The 16,382-nt window shown below is 44.3% G+C and overlaps 1 protein-coding gene across 1 annotated transcript in view; it reads right to left on the bottom strand.

The window, feature by feature from the left end:
• Positions 1-291: 291 nt before the first annotated feature.
• The window catches only part of LOC138552196 (zinc finger protein 268-like), a 135,382-nt gene continuing 119,291 nt past the window's right edge, over positions 292-16,382 (bottom strand). Inside the window, exon 3 of the mRNA XM_069642520.1 lies at positions 292-15,605. Within this exon, the coding sequence (XP_069498621.1) occupies positions 13,242-15,050 (1,809 nt within the window). The 5' untranslated portion in view covers positions 15,051-15,605 and the 3' untranslated portion in view covers positions 292-13,241. The remainder of the gene's footprint in view (positions 15,606-16,382) is intronic.

The raw sequence follows: 16,382 nt of genomic DNA, 5'->3' as shown, positions 1-16,382 counted from the left end.
TAATGTTAGCTGGTCATAAAAAGTCTGGTCCAGGAGCCCAGGATGTTGGTCCAGGAGCCCTAGAGGGTTTAGATTGGGAAACTGCTAATAACAAGTCTTCCTGTGACCAGTAAGAATCTGCAGCTTCCATATAGGTTAAATATGGGAAAATAAAAGTGGGTTCAGCAAGGGAGTTAGCCTAAAAATGTGTCTAGAAATCAACCCAAGGCCCCTCGCTAATACAACAAGATAACTCAGGGCTAGGTGTCGTACTAGTGGAGTTAGTTATCTCCCAAAATTTAGAAGAGTAAGCATTTTTCAATTTATTTATTTATTTGCGTTTAGTTCAAAGAACTTTTACAAAACCAGGCAAAATAGTACAAGCTAAAAGACCGAAATTACAATGTCGTACAGGTTAAAATACAAATAGATTAGAATACAAGAAAATTCAAATAAGATAGAACTTCTAAACCACATTATACAACCACTCATTATATTAACTACTTACATTCACCAACCGTCTACACCTCTGACCCGCTACTATTTCAGGTAAGGGTTAATAGTCATTCTAAAATCTCAATACATTGATCATTAAATAGCTAAAAACAATTAAAAACTGTAATATACAGCTTGGTTAATAGTCCCAACATAGGGCAGACAATTTCATGTAAGGTAATTCGATCATACATATTTTATACAATAAAATAATATAAAGAATGCATTACACAAGACGCTCTCCATTGGTATTAGATACAGTTTTTACAATGACACACCACAACTGGTACACAGTCATGTGCACTCTTCACTCTGTGTTAAGGCAAAAATTCCCAAAATCATCCTGCCTTATTTATTTGTTTTTTTGCCTTTTGTTAAGCGCACCTAACCCGGGGCATCTGGGCGCTGGTTACGTAGGAGTGGCAGTTACAGTATTACATGTTGCATTCGGTTACAGTCGTTGCACGTTGCATTAGGTTACATCATATGTGAGCAGTTGTATGGTAACTTATATGAAGGTTAGGACATAGTAGTTAAGGAGCGATGGGAGTCCAAGAAGCAGAATTATGCACAAAGCTCCCCAATATGGTCATATATGCCGATCCCAAAAGTCTGCACTCAGTAAATACATGTTTTGCTGTTTCTAATACGCCAGGGGATTTACATATTCAACAGATCCTATGCTGTACTGGGATCTTAAGTTTTGGTTTGTCCGTAGTCTCAATAAGAAATACCGGACCACAGGACTGGGGCACAATCTCAAGTATCTTTGGGTTTGGATAAAACGATGAATGACATTTGAGACATACTTATAGGTGCGCAACATTGATAAATGTGTGTAATTATTGGTCCAGTCACATTTCTTCAAATTATTTTTAAATAACTGTTGTATTATGGGAAACCTAGTACCACGTTTGAAGTCAGGGAACCAACCATTATTTATTTATTTATTTATTTATTTATTGTTTGCTTGTTAGGCGCTTATACTATAAGAAAATACTGTTACAAAGCGCCCACAGGGCAAGGGAGGGAGGAAGGGTGGAAAATACATTAAAACACAATGGCCCTCATTACGACCTTGGCGGAGAACCATGGTGCTATTTGCACCATGGTCCATGGCGCTAAACTGCCAACTCCGCCATGGTGGTTGGCGGACTTACCGCCCCATTCCGACCTTGGCGGGGCGGTAAGTCCCCAATCCCCATTTACCCTTCCCCATTCCCATTTTTGCCCCATAGGGTATAATGAGAGTGGGGAAGGCGTTAATTACGCCACGGTAAATTACGGTGGCGTAATTAACAACAAGGTCCCTTAGCGCCATGGATTTTAACGCCTGCTAAAAGCAGGCGTTAAAATCACCATGGCGCTAAGGGAACTCGTACTCAGGCGGAAAGGGGCGCCATGGTTTACGCCGGCATAAACCCCTTTCCGCCAGGGTCGTAATGAGGGCCAATGGGCCTCATTACAACCTTGGTGCTAAGTGCACCAACTTTACCACCATGGTGTAAACTCCGTTTACACCATGGTGAATGGCGGATTTACCGCCCCATTCCAAGGTGAGTGGGGCGGTAAATCCCCATTTCCCATTTTCCCTTCCCCATTCCCATTTTTGCCCCATAGGGCATAATGGGAGTGGGGAAGGCGCTAATTACACCGCCGTAAATTACGGCGGCGTAATTAGCACCATGGCAGGTTAGCGCCATGGATTTTAACGCCTGCTAAAAGCAGGCGTTAAAATCAGAATCAGGCGTTAAGGGTTAACGGTGGCGTTAACCCTTAACGCCTGAGTTGTAATGAGGCCCGATGGCCCTCATTACAACTGAGGTGCTAAGTGCACCAACTTTACCACCATGGTGTAAACTACGTTTACACCATGGTTGATGGCGGATTTACCGCCCCATTACAAGGTGAGTGGGGCGGTAAATCCCCATTTCCCATTTTCCCTTCCCCATTCCCATTTTTGCCCCATAGGGCATAATGGGAGTTGGGAAGGCGCTAATTTAGTATTTAGTATTTAGTATTTTATTTATTTCTATAGCGCACCAGGCCCAGGGGCAACCGGGCGCTTAACTTAGTTACAACAAGATGAAGGCAAGACAAGGCATGTGACAGAGTATTACAGGAGTATTACAAGAAGTTTTACAAAATTTACAAAGTAACCATTCAAGCGCATATAGATAAGGCAGTGATATACAGGATAGTTAATAATGGATGCAAAGTAGGTCAAAGTGCAAGTAGGGCAGTAAGCTGGTATTAGCTGTCTTGGGAGGATAGCCAAGCTTTGGTAAGGTGTTTGAATTTCAGGAAGGAATGTTCTGCTCTAAGGTCATTGGGGAGTGAGTTCCAAAGTTTGGCTGCCAGGATGGGGAAGCTGGTTCCACCTGATCTTTGGAGATTAAAACGCGGGATGACAAGGCAGTTAGCTTGGGCCGCTCTGCGAGGTCTGGTGGAATTGTGGAAAGAGAATCTGTTTGCCAGGTAACGAGGGGCTTGGTTGTGGAGGCATTTGTGTGTGAGAGCCAGGGACTTCAAGGAGATGCGATGTGGGATAGAGAGCCAGTGCAGGTTGCGCCTGGTGTCGGATATATGCTGGCGCCTAGGAATGTTAAGGGCCGCTCTGATCGCATTGTTTTGGACAATTTGTAGCTTGTTTAAGTTGCGGAGATTAGTACCTAGGTAGAGGGCATTACAGTAGTCGACCTTGGATAGTACGAGGGTCCTGGCCAAGGTTACGCAGTTGGCAGTGGTTAGGAACGGGCGACAGGCGGTGATGAGCTTGCAAGTATACGCTGCTGCAGATGAGACTGCGTTGGACTGTCTAGTCAAGGATAGGGTTGAGTCGATGTAAATCCCTAAGGTTTTCGTGTCCTTGGCAATAGGGATGGTGTTCCCATCAATGGTGAAAGACTTGAAAGCAGGCACCAAGGTGCCTTAGCACCATGGAACTTAACGCCTGCAAAAAGCAGGTGTTAAGGTGGGAATCAGGCGTTAAGGGTTAATGGTGGCGTTAACCCTTAACGCCTGAGTTGTAATGAGGGCCAATATATAGGAGCAGTTGGGGAAGAGGACGACTGGGTGAACCTACTATGCCTCGTACAACCCAGTGATCAGTCTATCCAATTCCTGTCCACTATACTCACGGCTGGTTCCATTAAACATTTGGGATGAGTGGACATTTTTAAATGAAGCAACCCTTGTCTAACCATCAATTGTCCCTTCAGGGAGATCAACCCCAGCTCCAATCTAAGATACTCGACAGAGGTCGAAGGTCACAAAATTAGGTATCCCTCAATGCTATCCAGCCATTTATATTCACCCATGGCCAAGGCATCCAGGCCATATAGGACCGTGGGACAGAAACACTGGGTGTATAGGGTAATTATCCTTTCTAAGGAATATCCCGCTGTATGATTTGCAAATCTTTCTACCAAAAGGGTCAAGCGGCGTGCCTTTATAGTCTTGGCCTCTTTTATATGAGTGTAGAATCTATTGGCACTCATATCCAGGCCCAAGTATGGATACAACACCACACATTCTAATGGCCCAAGGCTGGTGTCAAAGGTCAGACAATTAACCTTCTTGGGTGCAATAACCGATGACTCCAGAACAATCTAGTTATCTCTATTGTATACTTGGGGCCTCATTACGACCCAGGCGGTAAGTTACTGCCTGGGTCGTACCTTTACCACCATGGCGTAAACTACGTTTACGCCATGGTGGTTGGTGGACTTACCGCCCCATTCCGAGGTTGGCGGGGCGGTAAGTCCCAATCCCCATTTACCCTTCCCCATTCCCATTTTTGCCCCATAGGGCATAATGGGAGTGGGGAAGGCGTTAATTACGCCACCGTAAATTACGGTGGCGTAATTAACAACAAGGTCCCTTAGCGCCATGGATTTTAACACCTGCTAAAAGCAGGTGTTAAATCCTCCATGGCGCTAAGGGACCTCGGAATCAGGCGGTAAGGGTCGGCGCTGTTTACGCCGCCGTAAACCCCTTACCGCCTGGGTCCTAATGAGGCCCTTGGTATTTAAAAGACAAAGGCCCTCATTACGACCCTGGCGGAGAACCATGGTGCATTTTGCACCATGGTCCATGGCGCTAAGCTGCCAACTCCGCCATGGTGGTTGGCGGACTTACCGCCCCATTCCGACCTTGGCGGGGCGGTAAATCCCCAATCCCCATTTACCCTTCCCTATTCCCATTTTTGCCCCATAAGGTATAATGGGAGTGGGGAAGGCGTTAATTACGCCACCGTAAATTACGGTGGCGTAATTAACAACAAGTCCCGTAGCGCCATGGATTTTCCCGCCTGCAAAAAGCAGGCGTAAAAATCACCATGGCGCTACGGGAACTCGTACTCTGGCGGAAAGGGGCGCCATGGTTTACGCCGGCGTAAACCCCTTTCCGCCAGGGTCGTAATGAGGGCCAATGTCATTCTTCTATTTCTGCTGTTCCGTCTGTCTTTTAATCTTAAGAAGACTATGGTCCGTTATCGTTGGCTCTCACAAAGACCTCTGTTTAGCTGCTTTAGGCTCAGCAATACATGCATTATACTGGTGAGTGTGTGTCCTAGAGACAACCAGGGGGCTTTTCCCAGACAAGAGAGAATAGTCTGATTGTAACATGAAACAGAAAACATTCAGTATCAGAAACGTCAAACGTTTAAACATTGCAGTAAACTTAGAGCATTTACCCTCATTCCATTTAACTGAAAGACCCCCCCTTAGCCGGGGGATACCATGACTAATGCATAGATTGATTCTTGAGTAACAAACGGGACACATACTGAAAGGGTTAAGATTCAGTAGTTATCTTAATGGGAGAGCACATAGGTTTCAAGTTCAATGTTACATACAGATGACCTTTGGCCTCTCTCCCATGTCTTACCATTTGATTGGTCACCTAATAAGGTTAAGCAAATCTTTCGGCCCCAGTCCTCCATATAATGGTCCCATGAATCCCATCTTGCCTCCAGCAAACACAGTCCACCCCTCCGGCTCAGAGAATAACTAAAGGGCATTAAGCCTTCGGCACATTCAGAATTTAAATCACCTCTAATGAAAATATCTGCATATCCTTTACCCAACCATTCCGAAATGGTATCACATGTTGCTCACTGGAACTCTTTACTGTTCATATATTTAGGATTCCAGTAAACATTTATATACAATAGTTGGAAAGGAGGGGCAGTTACAAATAAGTCCACAGCCAACATACCATTATTAGCCGTACAGATGTCAAAAGAGTGTACCTTGCGATGTAAGTCAAAGGCTATAGCAAGCCCCCCAATGGACGACCTAGGAAACCTCAAACGGCCAACTTGGAATAGGTTTTATAACCCTTGAGTTTGAAAAATTCTGTCAATATTGCCTCCTGTAACATTATAATGTGTTGCTCAGAGAATAGTGGAGATATGTTTTCCACTGTATACAAGAAATATCTAAATCCACATGAGATCCAAGCTAAAAATCATAGGTCAAAATAGCAAAAAAGTGGAAATAAAAAAGGCCTTTCGATTTGGAATTTGCATGTATATGCGCCGCCAGTCATGACTTGTCCTGAATAGAGTCAATCGAATTGTCTTGAACCCATGTGTTGATCACTGACCGAGTGCTAGTAGAGAGATCCTTTTGATGGTTTATGGGGGAGGAATTATCTTGAACCCATGTGTTGATCACTGAGCGAGTGCTAGTAGAGAGATCCTTTTGATGGTTTATGGGGGATGTTGTTGCAGCTGAGCCAAGTTCTTATTATAACAAAGGGCTAAAAATGTATTAATCTCACCCGGGGATTTAATTCAATAAGGTCAAATCCAATTGACCTAAATGTGTCCAGCGGTTCCCAGACAAGTCTTGCGACAATATATGAATACAAATACACAATAAGTTTGTCAGTACCACTATCTGGAATAAGAACCAGATCAATATCACCCGTGTGGAGAAGTCACAAGGCAGGAATATTAGCAAATATATGCAACAGTATTGCCCCGTCTAGTTGTAACACACCATTTACTTGGACAATATTCTCAAGACCCACAATTCTTTCATCCATAGCGTCTATCGGTCTCGCAAACCAGGTTGTAGGATTGACCAAGTTAAAGGATCAACACGTCAGAAAAGGTGTCTCTGCCAGTGCCTTTTGTTTTGTTTTATTTCTTATAAAGCGCGACACGCCCATAGGCTTCAGCGCGCACAAAAAAACTGGACAATACAAACAACACATACAACATTATATGGCAAGAACAGATTGACTAAGAGTGAAAACCCAGTTCTGGACAAGGGTAAACACTATCCATGATCTACAATGAGTTTTAGTTCAGATAACGTGTTCATAAAAAATGTCTGTTAGCTAAAAAGTTGGGAAGGTTCGTACGACCACAACCAACAATTAATTACTCAATCACTATTAGCTTGAGTACACCATCCATCGCATATCATCCTCCACAGAGCCTTTAGGTCAGAGCTTCTAACAATCGCTGGTCCAGTTCTTTGTTGCAGCTAGGCCAGTACCTTATTGCTGAGGGCGACCATAGGTTCTGGCCTTGATGGCAAGGTAACATTAGTGATAATAAGGTTTCTTTGATCCATTACCAATTCTGTAAAGAGTCTTATCTGAAATATATGGCAGCTGTTATTTACTCAGACCTGAGACCTTAAATGGAATGGATTTAGGTTTGGCGGTCATCCCGGGAAGTACTTGGTCCCAGTTCGACATCAGATATTGGAATCCTAACTTAAGCTTGCCTTACGGTCACTCCAGATGAAGGTGAAACCATAATGTTAGGGTGGGATTGGATCACATTTTGAATTTCAACAACTCCTGCATATTAGCAGAGTACGGCTCAGTCTGATTAGCTTTCTCCTCAGACCTTAAACCTCAGCCACTTGAAATGTATCAAAAGCTCCATATCCAGAGGTGCATCAGCTTGACATGAATTGGCCACCATAACAGGACGCAACCGCATTGCAAATGTGACCGCTAGGTCCACCCAGAAGCCGAAGTCATAAAAATGTGTACACTCAGCACCAAAGCATCCCTTACTTGCTGCCATGGAGTAGAACTGCTCTGTTCCATCTCACTTGATTCCTCACCATTTGGCCCCGATATATCTCCAGGCAAACTCGCAGCTGTCTCCCCCTTATCAATGCCGGGCTGTGGAGACATGGGCCCCAAATAATACACAGTTGTAATGCCAGATGCTGAGTGGTCAGGATTTCCCCACTTTAAAGGGTCTTAAGTTTTACATCTTGATATTCGTCCTCGGACGTACTTATTTTCATCTCTCGGAGATGTCTCTTCCTGCAAGCACTGACAGCCATCACCATCTTAGTGGCAGAACTTGGTACAGAGTTTAATCACAACAGCCCACTCTAGGCCCTTGGGTACCCACTAAGAAGAAACTGGGTAATAAATTGGCAAACTAAAGAGAATAAATGGTTGAAAATCGATAGCCTCTACATTAGGTGCCGTGACCCAACTCTCAGCACGCAGTGAGGGGGCGGGCAAAACAAGTACAAAACCGGAGAGGTGGGTGAACATAAAAACAAACAAGTGGCTGACATTCCAGGGGCTCACTTGTCACTAAGCAAGTCTCCGCAGGTGGGTTGCACTGCCACACAAAACAAACACCTGCAGAGTTTCAGCAGGCAGACATCAGAAGAGCCCCATCTCAAGTATTACGGCCCTAAATTAGAGCCTATACCTTTTAATTGATGCAATTGTCGGGAAACAGAAATTAATACCAGGAAGTGGTTCATCCGATCCTCTGCAGCTAATCCGCCTGCTAGGGAGCCGACACCAGCCACAAGATTCTTAGGAACTACTTGAATAAAAGACCTGAGCTTTCATGATTGTGGGGGAATTTGTTGTCGTCTGTCGTCTAGAGGAGGCTGTATTATCAGCATGCTCAAAATATTCTTATACCAAAACCGAGTTGTCGTTATTCTGAGGTATTAAAAAAGTAGTAGTTGTTTTGGCTCGTATTCGAGCATTTCTGTTTACCCCCTCTTTTCATTACCGGTTCTGGTGTTAATAGATGGTTTGACTACAGCATCAATATCAATCACGATATCCAAAGGCTGTGTATTAAGAGCAATTATTTCTTCCTTGAGTGGCAATGCTCCAAGATCTATTTTTGTTTTTATTCTTATTAGGTACGTTTTTAGTTTTCTTCCGTGTTTGACCCTTAGATCGTTTCCTTTTCTTTTACTTATACCAAATGGCGGTGGTGTGACCTTGTTCCATTTTAGCTTCCACTGGCTCCAAAGATACCTTGTTGCTTGTAGCAAAGAAGTCCGGTGAACAGCTGAGCCTATATTGGCCCTCTAATAGCGTAGTAGGACTATTCACCCCTCCTTATAGAACAGGTAGGTCCTCGGATTTGTCAAGGTCCAATCCTCCACTGCATGCCATGTTAACAGCAGACAACCTATGCATCTACTACAAGTTGCTTACATTTTTGTCTATCGCTGCAGAGCTGCTAGAGTTCTGAAGAACTATACCTTTGATATTCTTGTATAGCCTTAGTAGAGATTCCAAGACCAGGGGAAGCGCTGATATGGAAGATGGGTCGAGCGAGTCTGGATTGGGGAGAACATTTCACTGAATGTTTTTAGGCATCAGAAGGTTTTGCTGGGCATCAGAAGGTTTCGCTGGGCATCAGATGGTTTAACTGTGCATCAGAAGGTTCCGCTGGGCATCAGGTTTTGCTGGGCATCAGAAGGTTTGGCTGGGCGTCAGAAGGTTTGGCTGGGCGTCAGAAGGTTTGGCTGGGCATCAGAAGGTTTGGCTGGGCGTCAGAAGGTTTCGCTGGGCGTCAGAAGGTTTCGCTGGGCGTCAGAAGGTTTCGCTGGGCGTCAGAAGGTTTGGCTTGGCATCTGTCCCAATAGGTGTAAATGACGCACATCTTTATCATGCGTTTGCAATGAAGGAGATTTTTGCTGCTCATCCAACCCCAATTGGCCACTCAAAGTTGGTGCCGCCTACACATCTTGACACATACGGAGAAAAGATGATTCCAAAATTATAGTACTTACCCGTTCCTCATGCACTTGCACAGCAATACTTGTGTTTCCCATACTTGCACAATCCTCTGCAGCTGGCTCGACTGTTTGTCAAAAATCTGTAATTATTCCTTCCTGGCTGTGGAAACATTCCCCACAAAAGACTCAGGCCCTCATTACAACACTGGCGGTAACCTATGGCGCTATTAGCACCATGGTTGCTGCCGGTGTTGTAACGAGTCTGCCAATGTTCAATGGGGAATTACCGCCCCATTCCAAGGTTGGCGCGGCGGTAATTCCCCATTGAACATTGCGGTACCATAATTACCTCGAAGTCCCTTTGCGGGTCCCTACTTTAATGGCTGGTCCAGACCAGCCGTCCAGGTAGGGTCCCGCAAAGGGACCTCGTAATTAGGCGCTAAGGGGTTAACGGTGCCGCAGCCTTTTACAGCGCCGTTAACCCCTTAGCGCCAGGGTTGTAATGACCCCCTCAGTTAACAATTCACAGACTGTACTCCTCTGCGGATAACTGGGCCCAGAATCCTTAACATCCATGCTGTTGTGGATACTAAGATTGTAAACTGCAGAAAGAGGGGTGGGCATGAGCAAGAAAAACAATTGAACGAATCTCTGATGGTCACAAAGCACATGGTCAGTGCTTCAATATAGGTAAGGAGTAACGAGAGCGGCCAATATCAGCAGGATAGAGCACACTCGGCACACATACTGTGAAGTCTTGAAACTGTAGTGCGAGGAAGTCTAGGAGCTGCGCTCAATAAGGATTCAGTGCCACCAAACCACCAAAGACCACACGTGTCCATACTTCTGCGTGCGGTCTGCGCTGGAAGTGGGCCTTAACATGTTCACTCCTCTTCCTCTTCCCGATGCAGCCGTAGGCAATGAAGAAAGATTGAAACAGCAGCTCTGTGCATGTAAAACACACCATGACCACTAGAGACTACACTTGCCTGCAATTCCGCCCCATTTTTGACTCTGGATATGGAATATTTAAATTTGAAATATTTTACTCAACTATGTTTTGAAGTTGAAATTATAACCCTGGTGGTAGCTGTGCCAGAAACAAAAGGTACGGCTGCCGCCGCGTTGTGTTTTTTTCTGGTGTCTGGCTTTGGGGACTTACTGGGGCATTAAAGCTCTTGCGGTCACAGACGCCAGAAAAAGTAACTCCCAATTCACATTCGAGTCCCATAGGACTCAATGGGAATGGGGAGGACGGAAGCACCGGTACCGTGTGTAACAGTACCGGTGCTTCCGTAAAAGTCTGCGAGCGGGTGCCGTTCCACCCATCCGGCTCGCAGACTTGTACTCTGCCGATCCGGTAACAACGGTGCCAGAGAGCCTACCGACACCGTTGTTAACGGACCCGCAAGGTCGTAATGAGGCCCAATTACTTTGTTGAGATGTAAAAATGTAAGTCACTCCCAGTGGAGCAGTTGTTTTCACTTAAATAAAAATACTGTAACTAAAACAGTTCTCTGTGTAATTGACACTGTTTTACACCTAGCAATAATGTCAAATTAAATATGCAATTTCATGCTACAGATTAGGCAGTAATGCCTGTAGAACACCTTCTAGTGGCACTGCCTGGCTGGTATCACTGACTGAACATATCCACCGAGCTAGGTGGATGAGTGCAGGAAGGACGGCACCTATGTGTCCATTACATGTTACTTTACAGCTTCGTTACATATCAGGCAGTAATGCAAGGTCTTGCGGAGTAAATGTGGTCAGGGCACATCGGGTCTGGGGCAGATATTATGCGCTACCCTCATTTTGAAAATAAAATCCTATGGCACCTGTTCTCTCAGAGGTGTATTGGTTTGAACAGCAGGCGTCCATCAAAAAAAAAAAAAAAAAAAAGGCAAACAAGAATAGATGAGTCTTCGGCAAGTATGTGATGGTCACATGAGTGCAATCTCAGACCTAAGACCTTCCTTTTATTTGGAGCAAAAAACAGAAAAGGCTGCACCGTCTGCCTACCTTCTGAAACATGAAATCCTCACCTGGAGGGCTAGATATAAAGGTACAGTGGACATACGGGTGGAAAGATGGACTGCAGAAAGGTGGGTCACGTGCCATAAAAGGCCCATGGAGCGAGACACAGCACCTTAAACCCAACCCGAGACCTGACAGGAAGCCAGTCTAGATTGTAATGAAACAGAGTGATATGGTCACATTTCAGAATGACTCAAAGATGACAGACTGGCACTTTCTGTACCAGTTTAGTCACATATGCCAGACAGCCAAGAATGGCATCAACATAGACTAGTCTCAACAAAATAGTGCTACAGCAACTGGCATCAGAGGTTATTCTGCAACAACTTAATGTGGACATAAACTGCTGCGAACCACGGCACCTGGGAGCTCACAGTCAATGTTGACACCTGGTAGCTGGCCAAACCACGGCACCTGGGAGCTCACAGTCAATGTTGACACCCTGGTAGCTGGCCAAACCACGGCACCTGGGAGCTCACAGTCAATGTTAACACCCTGGTAGCTGGCTAAACACGGCACCTGGGATCTCACCGTCAATGTTAACACACTGGTAGCTGGCCAAACCACGGCACCCGAGAGCTCACAGTCAATGTTGACACCCTGGTAGCTGGCCAAACCGCGGCACCTGAGAGCTCACAGTCAATGTTGATACCCTGGTAGCTGGCCAAACCACAGCACCTGGGAGCTCACAGTCAATGTTGACACCCTGGGAGCTGGCTAGAGCAACAAAGCATGCCAAGTTTTACCCCCACAATGAATATACCAGTTGTGTCAGAGTTTAATTTAGCCAGTGAGATCACATTGACAGCTCTGAAAGTTCAGTGGAGCATTTGCTGATCTCCCAAATAATCATAAGGAGATCTGAGTGCTGAGACAGGACAATCTAAAGCTGTAGGGGTAGATTAACCTGGCCAGAGGCAGAACATAACATGCTAAGATAGGGGATAAGGTGGAACCCTAGGGCCACCTTGTGCTAATCAGGGACTCTGATATCAAATTAGGCATCATAGCTCCTTATGTTCCATTAGGCTGGAAGGACTGCAAAAAGGAGCAGGCGCTGTCTCTGAAGCAGGCATCGCTTATGTTAAGTAGGAACTAATTGTCGATTTCAAATGCAAATGAGAGGTCCAAAGAGAATACTAAAAGCTTCCCATATTCACTGATGCAGTTTCTCCTCTGTGTATGTTCTTTAGCAGCAACTACACACATGATTAGCCTTTTGGTAATGAATTCGGAGGACAGTACCCAATTATATCCAAGGGTCTATAGTTATTGATTCAACCAACATGTCTTGAGGCTTTTAGAAAATGGTGTTGCCCATTAATTAGTCTAGGGTCCGTAGGCAACGTGATTCATAGGATGAGCACCTTAACACAGAAGGTACAGTTTCCCTTCAGAATATTACAGATGGGATGCATTTCAACAAATCATAATCAGCCATTATGTGTGGGTCTTTAAAAAACTGCAAACAGCTTTGTTGATGGATTTGCTGCAGTTTTGACCAATGGCCATGCCAAACATTACCGCTGAAAACATGATTTCTCATCTACTAAGCTTCAATTGTAGCGGAAATTTCACCACAGGCATGTCCTCACATTCACAACACTGAAACTGACCCTCCCGTGCATGCTCTGTCTGATTCCCACTGAAGCTTTTTCTACATTATTTGCACCAATACCTTATCTCACCTGTATGTGTCCATTGATCAGAAATAAAATATCCCTTCAAAAAGAAGATTTTCAACATTCAGTGCATGCATGAGGTTTTCACACCTGTATGTCTTCTCTGGTGGATAATAAGATGTCCCTTCTTAGCAAATCCTTTTCCACATTCAGTGCACTCATGTGGTTTCTCACCTGTATGTGTTCGCTGGTGGGAAATAAGATTTCCCTTCTTAGCAAATGCTTTTCCACATTCAGTGCACTGATATGGTTTCTCGCCTGTATGTGTTCTCTGGTGGTTTATAAGAGCTTGCTTATGAGCAAACCATTTCCCACATTCAGTACACACATGAGGTTTCTCACCTGTATGTGTTCTCTGGTGGCTTATAAGAGCACCCTTCTGAGCAAACCATTTTCGACATTCAGTGCACCGATATGGTTTCTCCCCTGTATGTGTTCTCCGGTGGATAGTAAGAGCTAGCTTATGAGCAAAACCTTTCCCACATTCAGTGCACTGGTAAGGTTTCTCACCTGTATGGGTTCTCTGGTGGGAAATAAGATGTCCCTTCTGAGCAAATCCTTTCCCACATTCAGCACAGTCATGAGGTTTCTCACCTGTATGTGTTCTGTTGTGGAGAGTAAGCAGTCCCTTCCTAGCAAACCATTTCCCACATTCTGTGCACGGATATGGTTTCTCACCTGTATGTGTTCTCTGGTGGAGAATAAGAACACCCTTCTGAGCAAACCCTTCCCCACATTCAGTGCACTCATGAGGCTTCTCCCCTGTATGTGTTCTGTTGTGGAGAGTAAGCTTTCCCTTCTCAGAAAACCATTTATCACACTCAGTGCACTGATAAGGTTTCTCACCTGTATGGGTTCTCCGATGGCAAGTAAGAGATTCTTTCTGACCAAACCGTTTCCCACATTCAGTGCACTGATAAGGTTTCTCACCTGTATGGGTTCTCTGGTGGATAGTAAGAGCTTGCTTATCAGCAAACCTTTTCCCACATTCAGTGCACTCATAAGGTCTCTCAAGTGTATGTGTTCTCTGGTGGCTAATAAGATTTCCCTTATGAGCAAACCCTTTCCCACATTCAGTGCACACATGAGGTTTCTCATCTGTATGTGTTCTTTGGTGGATATTAAGATTTCCCTTCTGAACAAACCCTTTCCCACATTCAGTGCACTCATGAGGTTTCTCACCTGTATGTGTTCTCTGATGGATAGTAAGAGCATGCTCATGAGCAAACCCTTTCCCACATTCAGTGCAGTCATGAGGTTTCTCACCTGTATGGGTTCTCTTGTGGAGAGTAAGGTTTTCCTTGCGAGCAAACCCTTTACCACATTCAGTGCACTGATATGGTTTCACCCCTGTATGTGTTCTCTGGTGGCGAGTAAGAGATTCTTTCCGACCAAACCCTTTCCCACATTCAGTGCACTCATGAGGTTTCTCACCCGTATGTGTTCCCTGGTGGATAGTAAGAGCTTGCTTATCAGCAAACCCTTTCCCACACTGAGTGCACAGATAAGGTTTCTCACCTGTATGGGTTCTCTGGTGGATAGTAAGACCTTGCTCATGAGCAAACCTTTTCCCACATTCAGTGCACTTATATGGTTTCACCCCTGTATGTGTTCTTTGGTGTCGAGTAAGATATTCTTTCCGACCAAACCGTTTCCCACATTCAGTGCACTCATGAGGTTTCTCACCTGTATGTGTTCTCTGGTGGCGAGTAAGAGATTCTTTCCGACCAAACTGTTTCCCACATTCAGTGCACTCATGAGGTTTCTCGCCTGTATGTGTCCTCTGGTAGCAGTTCGGTGTGTCATGCACATAGAGGCTATTCCCAGATTCAGAGCACAGATACGTTTTAGTAGATATCACTGTTTTCCTCATTCTGTTCACTGGTCGGGTATCGCGCCAGTTTATGTTGTAAGGGGCTTAATTAGAGGACTCTTTCCACTGAAGCATTTCCCAAATTCAGACCTCAGGTGAGCTTTCTCATGCGTAGGTCACTTCTGGCGATGAATAATATTTTTGTGACTAAAGCTTTAAAAATATTTGGGGCATGGATAATATTTTTCAATTCACAATTTGCAGGTATTAAAAACAATAATGTAAACAACCTTTAAATTTGATATGTTTGTAAAATAACACTTTCCACTTTTTCTTACTGCACATCAAACACTGTTGCTACCATTAGTCTGTAATGCTAGATATGTATTGTAGCACTGTGCTGCTGGATGCTACAATACATGTGTTGAATGGATGAAACCCAGCATGTATTCTATAGGCTTCTCAATCCAAGTTCCTGTATAATCTGAAAAGACAACTGGACCGCAAATGTGTATCCTTGTTAGGAAACTCCACGGTGCATCAATGAAGCTTTGCAGTTCATTAGTCCAGAGAATTGAACAGTCAGTGTTGTTGCATTTCTGGGGCATCAGTCACCTATAGAAATTAAAGGTGAAGCACTTTATTAGTTTCAACATGTTCACAATCAAAGGCATCACATCTAACAGGCACACGGTGAGTAATAGCAGTAGTAATTTGTCTATTTCTGATATAAAAAAATCAATAAAAGATACATCATACAAAACCATTAGACAAAAAGCATTATCAAAACAAGGGAACTATTCATTTACAAAATCACATAAATAACATAATTTAATACTCATGAAAATTGTGTAAGACCAACACTAGTCCTGTGTTACAGGCACGGCTACCACCAAATCCGAAATGAGGCCCATGTGTAAAATGATGACTATGCACGGTCTAGTTTACATCCATTCAACTTTGCAGTCAATGGGGTACATTACTATAAATGGCCAGTGGCAGCAAAGTCTTTGCTCAAGGGTGAGCATCATTACACCAGTTCTAGCCTCTCAAATCTTCCAAACTACAATTAAAACATCCAAAACCCGACTCTCCAGGAAGTCCAAGCACTGCTCAAATACCAACAAATGGAAGTTAACATTTGTAATTGAAATAGAAACTCAGCAAAACATGTCCCTGTGATAATTCAGATAGTTATTAAACATTATGTAACGCTTCAAACATGGTTCGTCCAACATCTAGGCACTATGATTATTATACCTCAGTCAATACTCAGTTTACCGCAGTCGACCTCTGAAGGATGTTAGCCAATAAGATAGCTCAGCCAGTTGAGAACTTGCTGCTGCAATCTGTGCGTGATCTGTAGGTTGTAGGTTCAAATCCCGGCAAGGC

Source organism: Ambystoma mexicanum, chromosome 1q (genome assembly GCF_040938575.1).
Source record: "Ambystoma mexicanum isolate Mex_15411 chromosome 1q, UKY_AmexF1_1, whole genome shotgun sequence".
Lineage (NCBI taxonomy): Eukaryota > Metazoa > Chordata > Amphibia > Caudata > Ambystomatidae > Ambystoma > Ambystoma mexicanum.
Note: the sequence above shows the minus strand (reverse complement) of the source record. Positions and strands in the feature narration are given on the sequence as shown.